At 33.7% G+C, this 12,814-nt stretch overlaps 1 protein-coding gene across 1 annotated transcript in view; it reads right to left on the bottom strand.

Annotated features, from left to right (window-relative positions):
* The window catches only part of LOC118801323, a 23,581-nt gene extending 10,767 nt beyond the window's left edge, over positions 1–12,814 (bottom strand). Inside the window, exons 1-11 of the mRNA XM_036561581.1 lie at positions 12,728–12,814; positions 11,667–11,699; positions 10,606–10,638; positions 9,545–9,577; positions 8,483–8,515; positions 7,325–7,357; positions 4,861–4,893; positions 3,749–3,820; positions 2,536–2,568; positions 1,937–2,008; positions 772–843 (exon numbers count right to left, since the gene is read on the bottom strand). Coding sequence (XP_036417474.1) covers positions 772–843; positions 1,937–2,008; positions 2,536–2,568; positions 3,749–3,806 — 235 coding nt within the window. The 5' untranslated portion in view covers positions 3,807–3,820; positions 4,861–4,893; positions 7,325–7,357; ... (3 more) ...; positions 11,667–11,699; positions 12,728–12,814. The remainder of the gene's footprint in view (positions 1–771; positions 844–1,936; positions 2,009–2,535; positions 2,569–3,748; positions 3,821–4,860; positions 4,894–7,324; positions 7,358–8,482; positions 8,516–9,544; positions 9,578–10,605; positions 10,639–11,666; positions 11,700–12,727) is intronic.

Here is a 12,814-nt window from a genome sequence, read left to right as displayed (position 1 = left end):
GATTTATTAGCATTTATAATCACTCTGGCTGATTTCCTGATACATTTAATCTGCAATGAGAAACTGTCAAATGCTAAAAAGTCATTAAGGCTGAAGTCAGCTTCTTGGTTGGATTATCCTATTCCACCTTAAATGGTGCAGGATTACATTTTGGCATCTCAGGCACCATTTAACGTGGAACAGGAAATTTAAAAAAAGAAGCTGGTGAATAAGAAGCAGACTTCAGCTTCATTAAAAAATTGAATGCTGAAAGACATTTTACAAGAAACTACTCCACTTTTGCGGGAAACTATCCTGCCAGAGATGTGAGAAAAGTGACTGAGCTATACCTTAAGTCTTTAAGCCTGTTTTTTAATTTATATTCTTTTGTTTAGCCTAGACTAGTACAATAGCACATACTGAGAAATGCTGACAGACAAAATGGTAAAATGGAAGAGTAAGTACAATTTTAACAAGAGCTAAAATTCTGGTTACACAACTAAACATACCTTTAACACTTAATTTAAACCTATTCCTTAATCTAAACCTAACCATTACTTTAACATTAAACCTACACCTCCTCCTCATCCTCATCCTGAACTTAACTTCAAAACTAAACCTACACCTACTCCTAAACGTAACAAATGAAACATAGTTTCATTCCATCGATTCAACGTTTCTTTCCATACATTCAGAGTCTTCAGTCATTAGACACATGAATAATTTCCTAAACGGATTTGAGAATTGCTGGTGAATAGTGTTTGTAAAGTAAAAGTCCCTCTGGAAACCTACTTGGAGTGGAGATCAGCTCAGTCTGAGCAGCAGCCGTTGTTATTTTTGAGGTTGGTGTGATGGTGTTAACATCTGAAAAGAGGTAAAAGTAAATGAATAAAAAAAAAACGGTAGTTATTGGAGGGATTATAATGGAGAGTGTTAAAAGTCATGATGGAAATATAAAAAGCTAATATAATAAAAGTGTCTTATAGAGCATAGATAACGTTAAAAAGCACATTTAAAAGTGACTCAAATATAATTTGAGATACAAAAGACAACCCCAACCTTATCTTCAAAACAAAATCTACACCTACTGCTTAACCTAACCCCAACATTACCTCCTACATTAAATCTACACCTACTCCTAATCCTCACCCCAACCTTAACTTCAACTCTAAACATACACTTACTCCTAAACCTCACCTAAACTTAAATTCAACGCTAAATCTACACCTACTCATAATCCTCACCCTAACTTCAACACCAAACCTACACTTACTCCTAAATCTAACCCCAACCTCATCTTCAACACTAAATTTAAACATACTCCTTAACCTAAACCTAAAGTTAACTTCAACATTGAAACTACACCTACTCCTAATCCTCATCCTAAACTTAACTACAATACTAAACCTAGACCTACTCCTAAACGTAACGAATGAAACATGGTTTCTTTTCATCGAATCAGTGTTTCATTCCCTATATTCAGAGTCTTCAGTCATTAGATATATGAACAATTATTGAACATAACTTCAACCCTAAATCTATATCTACTTCTAAACCTCACTTTAACCTTATCTTCAGCACTAAACCTACACTTACTCCTGAATGTTCGCTGACATTAACTTCAATCCTAAACCTAGACCTACTCCTAAAACTAACCCAGATAACCCTTAAATTCAACACTAAACATACATCTACTCCTAATCCTCACCCTAACTTTAAGTTCAACGCTACACCTACACCTACTCCTAAACCAAACCCTAATCTTAACTTCAAAACTAAACCTACACCTACTCCTAAACGTAACAAATGAAACATAGTTTCATTCCATCGATTCAACGTTTCTTTCCATATTTTCAGAGTCTTCAGTCATTAGATATATAAATAATTTCCTAAACAGGGACTTTGAGAAGTGCTGGTGAATAGTATTTGTATAGTAATAGTCCCTCTGGAAACCTACTTGGAGTGGAGATCAGTTCAGTCTGAGTGGCAGCCGTTGTTATTTTTGAGGTTGGTATGATGGTGTTAACATCTGAAAAGAAGTAAAAGTAAATAAACAAACAAAAAAATGGTAATTATTAGAGGGAATATAATGGAGAGTGTTAAAAGTAAAGGTGGAAATATAAAAAAGCGAATATAATAAAAATGTCCTACAGAGCATAGATAACATTAAAAAGCACATTTAAAAGTGACTCAAATATAATTTGAGATTAGATTAACCCAACCCCAACCTTAACTCCTACACTAAATCTACACATGCTCCTAATCCTCACCCTAGCCTTAACTTCAAGGCTAAACCTACACCTACTCCTAAACCAAACCCTAATCTTAACTTCAAAACTAAACCTACACCTACTCCTAAACGTAACAAATGAAACATAGTTTCATTCCATCGATTCAACGTTTCTTTCCATATTTCAGAGTCTTCAGTCATTAGATATATAAATAAATTCTGAATTTAACTGAAAACTGAAATCTAAACTGAAAAAAAAAAAAAAAAAACTTTGAGAATTGCTGGCGATTAGTATTTGTATAGTAATAGTCCCCGAGGAAACCTACTTGGAGTGGAGATCAATTCAGTCTGCGCGGCAGCTGTTGTTATAAATAAATAAAAATGGTAGTTATTAGAGGGATTATAATGTAGACTGTTAAAAGTAATGATGGAAATATAAAAAAGCTAATATAATAAAAGTGTCCTATAGAGCACAGATAACGTTAAAAAGTACATCTAAAAGTGACTGAAATATAATGTGAGATTAGTGTTCATACAGCTCTCAATAAATAGACCTCTATGTCACGTTTACACATGACCTGTTTGGAATCACTTTAATCCTGTGATGTGTACTTAGCCTCTTCAAACATCACCCTAAACTTCAACTGACTACACTTACTCCTTAACCTAACCCCAATATTAACTTCAAAATTAAAATTACACCGACTCCAAATCCTCACCCAAAACTAAACTTGAACTCTAAACATACACTTACTCCGAAACCTCACCCTAATCTTAAATTCAACTGTAAACTTACACTTACTCCTAAACCTAACCCAAACTTATCTTCAACACTAAATTTCAACATACTCCTTAACCTAACCCTGATGTTAACTTCAACATTAAAACTACACCTACTCCAAATCCTCACCCTAAACTTAACTTCAAAACTGAACCTACACCTACTCCTAAAACTAAACCTGATCTTAAATTTAACACTAAACCTACATCTACTCCTAAACCTCACCCTAACATTAAATTCAAAACTAAACCTACACTTACTCCTAAACATAACAAATTAAACAAAGTTTCATTCCATTGATTCGATATTTCGTTCCATATATTCAGAGTCTTCAGTCATTAGATATACCTAAACGAAAACTTGGAGTGGAAGTCAATTCAGTCCTAGTGGCAACCTACACCTTCTTCTAAATCTCACTCTAGCCTTAACGTCAAAACTAAACCTACACCTACTCCTAACATTCATTTCAATCGTAATCCTACACCTACTCCTAAAAGTAACCCTCACCTTCAATTCAACACTAAACGTACATCAACTCCTAAAACTAACCCTAACCTTAAATTCAACACTAAACCTACTCCTAAACGTAATGAATGAAACATAGTTTCATTCCATCGATTCAATGTTCTTTCCATGTATTCAGAGTCTTCAGTCATTAGATATATAAATAATTTCCTAAACGGGAAAAAAAAAGAAAAAAACTTTGAGAAGTGCTGGTGAATAGTATTTGTATAGTAATAGTCCCTCTGGAAACCTACTTGGAGTGGAGATCAGTTCAGTCTGAGTGGCAGCCGTTGTTATTTTTGAGGTTGGCATGATGGTGTTAACATCTGAAAAAGAGGTAAAAGTAAATAAACAAACAAGAAAATGGTAATTATTAGAGGGAATATAATGGAAAGTGTTAAAAGTAATGATGGAAATATAAAAAAGTGAATATAATAAAAGTGTCCTATAGAGCATAGATAACATTAAAAAGCACATTTAAAAGTGACTCAAATATAATGTGAGATGAGATAGTGTTATACACAGTGTTATAGATCAGATTTATGTTGAAGCACAGCAGTGCTAAGTAATGTTTGAATGTTAGTGTGAAATATGGATAAATGAGGCAAAGCATCACACAGGATTAAGGCACACATAAAACTGTACTAAAGTTAACTACAGAACCCAACTAACAGGATTTCAGAGTTCAGGTGTGATACATGGAAAAAAAATGACATTTTAAACTACCTTTAAGAAAATCCTCACTCTAAGCTTAATTTCAACACTAAACCTACACCTTCTTCTAAGCCTCACCCTAACCTTAACTTCAACACTAAATGTACACCTACTCCCAAAATTAACCCTAAAATGAATTAATCCCAACATTAACATCAATTCTAAACCTACACTTACTCCATAACCTAACCCCAACCTTATCTTCAAAACTAAATCTACACCTACTCCTTAACCTAACCACAAACTTAACTCCTACACTAAATCTACACCTACTCCTAATCCTCATCCCAACATTAACATCAATTCTAAACCTACACTTACTCCATAACCCAACCCCAACCTTAACTCCTACACTAAATCTACACATGCTCCTAATCCTCACCCTAGCCTTAACTTCAACACTAAACCTACACCTACTCCTAAACCAAACCCTAATCTTAACTTCAAAACTAAACCTACACCTACTCCTAAACGTAACAAATGAAACATAGTTTCATTCCATCGATTCAACGTTTCTTTCCATATTTTCAGAGTCTTCAGTCATTAGATATATAAATAAATTCTGAATTTAACTGAAAACTGAAATCTAAACTGACTTTGAGAATTGCTGGCGATTAGTATTTGTATAGTAATAGTCCCTGAGGAAACCTACTTGAAGTGGAGATCAATTCAGTCTGCGCGGCAGCTGTTGTTATAAATAAATAAAAATGGTAGTTATTAGAGGGATTATAATGGAGACTGTTAAAAGTAATGATGGAAATATAAAAAAGCTAATATAATAAAAATGTCCTATAGAGCATAGATAACATTAAAAAGCACATTTAAAAGTGACTCAAATATAATGTGAGATTAGATAGTGTTATACACAGTGTTATAGATCAGATTTATGTTGAAGCACAGCAGTGCTAAGTAATGTTTGAATGTTAGTGTGAAATATGGATAAATGAGGCAAAGCATCACACAGGATTAAGGCACACATAAAACTGTACTAAAGTTAACTACAGAACCCAACTAACAGGATTTCAGAGTTCAGGTGTGATACATGGAAAAAAAATGACATTTTAAACTACCTTTAAGAAAATCCTCACTCTAAGCTTAATTTCAACACTAAACCTACACCTTCTTCTAAGCCTCACCCTAACCTTAACTTCAACACTAAATGTACACCTACTCCCAAAATTAACCCTAAAATTAATTAATCCCAACATTAACATCAATTCTAAACCTACACTTACTCCATAACCTAACCCCAACCTTATCTTCAAAACTAAATCTACACCTACTCCTTAACCTAACCACAAACTTAACTCCTACACTAAATGTACACCTACTCCTAATCCTCATCCCAACATTAACATCAATTCTAAACCTACACTTACTCCGTAACCCAACCCCAACCTTAACTCCTACACTAAATCTACACATGCTCCTAATCCTCACCCTAGCCTTAACTTCAAAACTAAACCTACACCTACTCCTAAACCTAAACCTGATCTTAAATTTAACACTAAACCTACATCTACTCCTAAACCAAACCCTAACATTAAATTCAAAACTAAACCTACACTTACTCCTAAACATAACAAATTAAACAAAGTTTCATTCCATTGATTCAATATTTCATTCCATATATTCAGAGTCTTCAGTCATTAGATATACCTAAACGAAAAAAAAACAAAACAAAAAAAAAACTTGGAGTGGAAGTCAATTCAGTCCTAGTGGCAACCTACACCTTCTTCTAAATCTCACCCTAGCCTTAACGTCAAAACTAAACCTACACCTACTCCTAACATTCATTTCAATCGTAATCCTACACCTACTCCTAAAAGTAACCCTCACCTTCAATTCAACACTAAACGTACATCAACTCCTAAACGTAATGAATGAAACATAGTTTCATTCCATCGATTCAATGTTCTTTCCATGTATTCAGAGTCTTCAGTCATTAGATATATAAATAATTCTGATTTAACTGAAAACTGAAACTAAACTGAAACTTTGAGAAGTGCTGGTGATAGTATTTGTATAGTAATAGTCCCTCTGGAAACCTACTTGAAGTGGAGATCAGTTCAGTCTGAGTGGCAGCGTGTTATTATAAACAAACAAGAAAATGGTAATTATTAGAGGGAATATAATGGAAAGTGTTAAAAGTAATGATGGAAATATAAAAAAGTGAATATAATAAAAGTGTCCTATAGAGCATAGATAACATTAAAAAGCACATTTAAAAGTGACTCAAATATAATGTGAGATCAGATAGTGTTATACACAGTGTTATAGATCAGATTTATGTTGAAGCACAGCAGTGCTAAGTAATGTTTGAATGTTAGTGTGAAATATGGATAAATGAGGCAAAGCATCACACAGGATTAAGGCACACATAAAACTGTACTAAAGTTAACTACAGAACCCAACTAACAGGATTTCAGAGTTCAGGTGTGATACATGGAAAAAAAATGACATTTTAAACTACCTTTAAGAAAATCCTCACTCTAAGCTTAATTTCAACACTAAACCTACACCTTCTTCTAAGCCTCACCCTAACCTTAACTTCAACACGAAATGTACACCTACTCCCAAAATTAACCCTAAAATGAATTAATCCCAACATTAACATCAATTCTAAACCTACACTTACTCCATAACCTAACCCCAACCTTATCTTCAAAACTAAATCTACACCTACTCCTTAACCTAACCACAAACTTAACTCCTACACTAAATCTACACCTACTCCTAATCCTCATCCCAACATTAACATCAATTCTAAACCTACACTTACTCCATAACCCAACCCCAACCTTAACTCCTACACTAAATCTACACATGCTCCTAATCCTCACCCTAGCCTTAACTTCAACACTAAACCTACACCTACTCCTAAACCAAACCCTAATCTTAACTTCAAAACTAAACCTACACCTACTCCTAAACGTAACAAATGAAACATAGTTTCATTCCATCGATTCAACGTTCCTTTCCATATTTTCAGAGTCTTCAGTCATTAGATATATAAATAAATTCTGAATTTAACTGAAAACTGAAATCTAAACTGAAAACTTTGAGAATTGCTGGCGATTAGTATTTGTATAGTAATAGTCCCTGAGGAAACCTACTTGAAGTGGAGATCAATTCAGTCTGCGCGGCAGCTGTTGTTATAAATAAATAAAAATGGTAGTTATTAGAGGGATTATAATGGAAACTGTTAAAAGTAATGATGGAAATATAAAAAAGCTAATATAATAAAAATGTCCTATAGAGCATAGATAACATTAAAAAGCACATTTAAAAGTGACTCAAATATAATGTGAGATCAGATAGTGTTATACACAGTGTTATAGATCAGATTTATGTTGAAGCACAGCAGTGCTAAGTAATGTTTGAATGTTAGTGTGAAATATGGATAAATGAGGCAAAGCATCACACAGGATTAAGGCACACATAAAACTGTACTAAAGTTAACTACAGAACCCAACTAACAGGATTTCAGAGTTCAGGTGTGATACATGGAAAAAAAATGACATTTTAAACTACCTTTAAGAAAATCCTCACTCTAAGCTTAATTTCAACACTAAACCTACACCTTCTTCTAAGCCTCACCCTAACCTTAACTTCAACACTAAATGTACACCTACTCCCAAAATTAACCCTAAAATTAATTAATCCCAACATTAACATCAATTCTAAACCTACACTTACTCCATAACCTAACCCCAACCTTATCTTCAAAACTAAATCTACACCTACTCCTTAACCTAACCACAAAGCTTAACTCCTACACTAAATCTACACCTACTCCTAATCCTCATCCCAACATTAACATCAATTCTAAACCTACACTTACTCCGTAACCCAACCCCAACCTTAACTCCTACACTAAATCTACACATGCTCCTAATCCTCACCCTAGCCTTAACTTCAACACTAAACCTACACCTACTCCTAAACCAAACCCTAATCTTAACTTCAAAACTAAATCTACACCTACTCCTAAACCAAACCCTAATCTTAACTTCAAAACTAAACCTACACCTACTCCTAAACCAAACACTAATCTTAACTTCAAAACTAAACCTACACCTACTCCTAAATGTAACAAATGAAACATAGTTTCATTCCATCGATTCAACGTTTCTTTCCATATTTTCAGAGTCTTCAGTCATTAGATATATAAATAAATTCTGAATTTAACTGAAAACTGAAATCTAAACTGAAAACTTTGAGAATTGCTGGCGATTAGTATTTGTATAGTAATAGTCCCTGAGGAAACCTACTTGAAGTGGAGATCAATTCAGTCTGCGCGGCAGCTGTTGTTATAAATAAATAAAAATGGTAGTTATTAGAGGGATTATAATGGAAACTGTTAAAAGTAATGATGGAAATATAAAAAAGCTAATATAATAAAAATGTCCTATAGAGCATAGATAACATTAAAAAGCACATTTAAAAGTGACTCAAATATAATGTGAGATCAGATAGTGTTATACACAGTGTTATAGATCAGATTTATGTTGAAGCACAGCAGTGCTAAGTAATGTTTGAATGTTAGTGTGAAATATGGATAAATGAGGCAAAGCATCACACAGGATTAAGGCACACATAAAACTGTACTAAAGTTAACTACAGAACCCAACTAACAGGATTTCAGAGTTCAGGTGTGATACATGGAAAAAAAAATGACATTTTAAACTACCTTTAAGAAAATCCTCACTCTAAGCTTAATTTCAACACTAAACCTACACCTTCTTCTAAGCCTCACCCTAACCTTAACTTCAACACTAAATGTACACCTACTCCCAAAATTAACCCTAAAATTAATTAATCCCAACATTAACATCAATTCTAAACCTACACTTACTCCATAACCTAACCCCAACCTTATCTTCAAAACTAAATCTACACCTACTCCTTAACCTAACCACAAACTTAACTCCTACACTAAATCTACACCTACTCCTAATCCTCATCCCAACATTAACATCAATTCTAAACCTACACTTACTCCATAACCCAACCCCAACCTTAACTCCTACACTAAATCTACACATGCTCCTAATCCTCACCCTAGCCTTAACTTCAACACTAAACCTACACCTACTCCTAAACCAAACCCTAATCTTAACTTCAAAACTAAACCTACACCTACTCCTAAACGTACCAAATGAAACATAGTTTCATTCCATCGATTCAACGTTTCTTTCCATATTTTCAGAGTCTTCAGTCATTAGATATATAAATAAATTCTGAATTTAACTGAAAACTGAAATCTAAACTGAAAACTTTGAGAATTGCTGGCGATTAGTATTTGTATAGTAATAGTCCCTGAGGAAACCTACTTGAAGTGGAGATCAATTCAGTCTGCGCGGCAGCTGTTGTTATAAATAAATAAAAATGGTAGTTATTAGAGGGATTATAATGGAAACTGTTAAAAGTAATGATGGAAATATAAAAAAGCTAATATAATAAAAATGTCCTATAGAGCATAGATAACATTAAAAAGCACATTTAAAAGTGACTCAAATATAATGTGAGATCAGATAGTGTTATACACAGTGTTATAGATCAGATTTATGTTGAAGCACAGCAGTGCTAAGTAATGTTTGAATGTTAGTGTGAAATATGGATAAATGAGGCAAAGCATCACACAGGATTAAGGCACACATAAAACTGTACTAAAGTTAACTACAGAACCCAACTAACAGGATTTCAGAGTTCAGGTGTGATACATGGAAAAAAAATGACATTTTAAACTACCTTTAAGAAAATCCTCACTCTAAGCTTAATTTCAACACTAAACCTACACCTTCTTCTAAGCCTCACCCTAACCTTAACTTCAACACTAAATGTACACCTACTCCCAAAATTAACCCTAAAATTAATTAATCCCAACATTAACATCAATTCTAAACCTACACTTACTCCATAACCTAACCCCAACCTTATCTTCAAAACTAAATCTACACCTACTCCTTAACCTAACCACAAACTTAACTCCTACACTAAATCTACACCTACTCCTAATCCTCATCCCAACATTAACATCAATTCTAAACCTACACTTACTCCATAACCCAACCCCAACCTTAACTCCTACACTAAATCTACACATGCTCCTAATCCTCACCCTAGCCTTAACTTCAACACTAAACCTACACCTACTCCTAAACCAAACCCTAATCTTAACTTCAAAACTAAACCTACACCTACTCCTAAACGTACCAAATGAAACATAGTTTCATTCCATCGATTCAACGTTTCTTTCCATATTTTCAGAGTCTTCAGTCATTAGATATATAAATAAATTCTGAATTTAACTGAAAACTGAAATCTAAACTGAAAACTTTGAGAATTGCTGGCGATTAGTATTTGTATAGTAATAGTCCCTGAGGAAACCTACTTGAAGTGGAGATCAATTCAGTCTGCGCGGCAGCTGTTGTTATAAATAAATAAAAATGGTAGTTATTAGAGGGATTATAATGGAAACTGTTAAAAGTAATGATGGAAATATAAAAAAGCTAATATAATAAAAATGTCCTATAGAGCATAGATAACATTAAAAAGCACATTTAAAAGTGACTCAAATATAATGTGAGATCAGATAGTGTTATACACAGTGTTATAGATCAGATTTATGTTGAAGCACAGCAGTGCTAAGTAATGTTTGAATGTTAGTGTGAAATATGGATAAATGAGGCAAAGCATCACACAGGATTAAGGCACACATAAAACTGTACTAAAGTTAACTACAGAACCCAACTAACAGGATTTCAGAGTTCAGGTGTGATACATGGAAAAAAAATGACATTTTAAACTACCTTTAAGAAAATCCTCACTCTAAGCTTAATTTCAACACTAAACCTACACCTTCTTCTAAGCCTCACCCTAACCTTAACTTCAACACTAAATGTACACCTACTCCCAAAATTAACCCTAAAATTAATTAATCCCAACATTAACATCAATTCTAAACCTACACTTACTCCATAACCTAACCCCAACCTTATCTTCAAAACTAAATCTACACCTACTCCTTAACCTAACCCCAACCTTAACTCCTACACTAAATCTACACCTACTCCTAATCCTCATCCCAACATTAACATCAATTCTAAACCTACACTTACTCCATAACCCAACCCCAACCTTAACTCCTACACTAAATCTACACATGCTCCTAATCCTCACCCTAGCCTTAACTTCAACACTAAACCTACACCTACTCCTAAACCAAACCCTAATCTTAACTTCAAAACTAAACCTACACCTACTCCTAAACGTACCAAATGAAACATAGTTTCATTCCATCGATTCAACGTTTCTTTCCATATTTTCAGAGTCTTCAGTCATTAGATATATAAATAAATTCTGAATTTAACTGAAAACTGAAATCTAAACTGAAAACTTTGAGAATTGCTGGCGATTAGTATTTGTATAGTAATAGTCCCTGAGGAAACCTACTTGAAGTGGAGATCAATTCAGTCTGCGCGGCAGCTGTTGTTATAAATAAATAAAAATGGTAGTTATTAGAGGGATTATAATGGAAACTGTTAAAAGTAATGATGGAAATATAAAAAGCTAATATAATAAAAATGTCCTATAGAGCATAGATAACATTAAAAAGCACATTTAAAAGTGACTCAAATATAATGTGAGATCAGATAGTGTTATACACAGTGTTATAGATCAGATTTATGTTGAAGCACAGCAGTGCTAAGTAATGTTTGAATGTTAGTGTGAAATATGGATAAATGAGGCAAAGCATCACACAGGATTAAGGCACACATAAAACTGTACTAAAGTTAACTACAGAACCCAACTAACAGGATTTCAGAGTTCAGGTGTGATACATGGAAAAAAAATGACATTTTAAACTACCTTTAAGAAAATCCTCACTCTAAGCTTAATTTCAACACTAAACCTACACCTTCTTCTAAGCCTCACCCTAACCTTAACTTCAACACTAAATGTACACCTACTCCCAAAATTAACCCTAAAATTAATTAATCCCAACATTAACATCAATTCTAAACCTACACTTACTCCATAACCTAACCCCAACCTTATCTTCAAAACTAAATCTACACCTACTCCTTAACCTAACCCACAAACTTAACTCCTACACTAAATCTACACCTACTCCTAATCCTCATCCCAACATTAACATCAATTCTAAACCTACACTTACTCCATAACCCAACCCCAACCTTAACTCCTACACTAAATCTACACATGCTCCTAATCCTCACCCTAGCCTTAACTTCAACACTAAACCTACACCTACTCCTAAACCAAACCCTAATCTTAACTTCAAAACTAAACCTACACCTACTCCTAAACGTACCAAATGAAACATAGTTTCATTCCATCGATTCAACGTTTCTTTCCATATTTTCAGAGTCTTCAGTCATTAGATATATAAATAAATTCTGAATTTAACTGAAAACTGAAATCTAAACTGAAAACTTTGAGAATTGCTGGCGATTAGTATTTGTATAGTAATAGTCCCTGAGGAAACCTACTTGAAGTGGAGATCAATTCAGTCTGCGCGGCAGCTGTTGTTATAAATAAATAAAAATGGTAGTTATTAGAGGGATTATAATGGAAAC

Source organism: Colossoma macropomum, unplaced genomic scaffold (assembly GCF_904425465.1).
Source record: "Colossoma macropomum unplaced genomic scaffold, Colossoma_macropomum, whole genome shotgun sequence".
Lineage (NCBI taxonomy): Eukaryota > Metazoa > Chordata > Actinopteri > Characiformes > Serrasalmidae > Colossoma > Colossoma macropomum.
The sequence above is the reverse complement of the archived record's forward strand: the minus strand, read 5'-3'. Positions and strand labels throughout refer to the sequence as shown.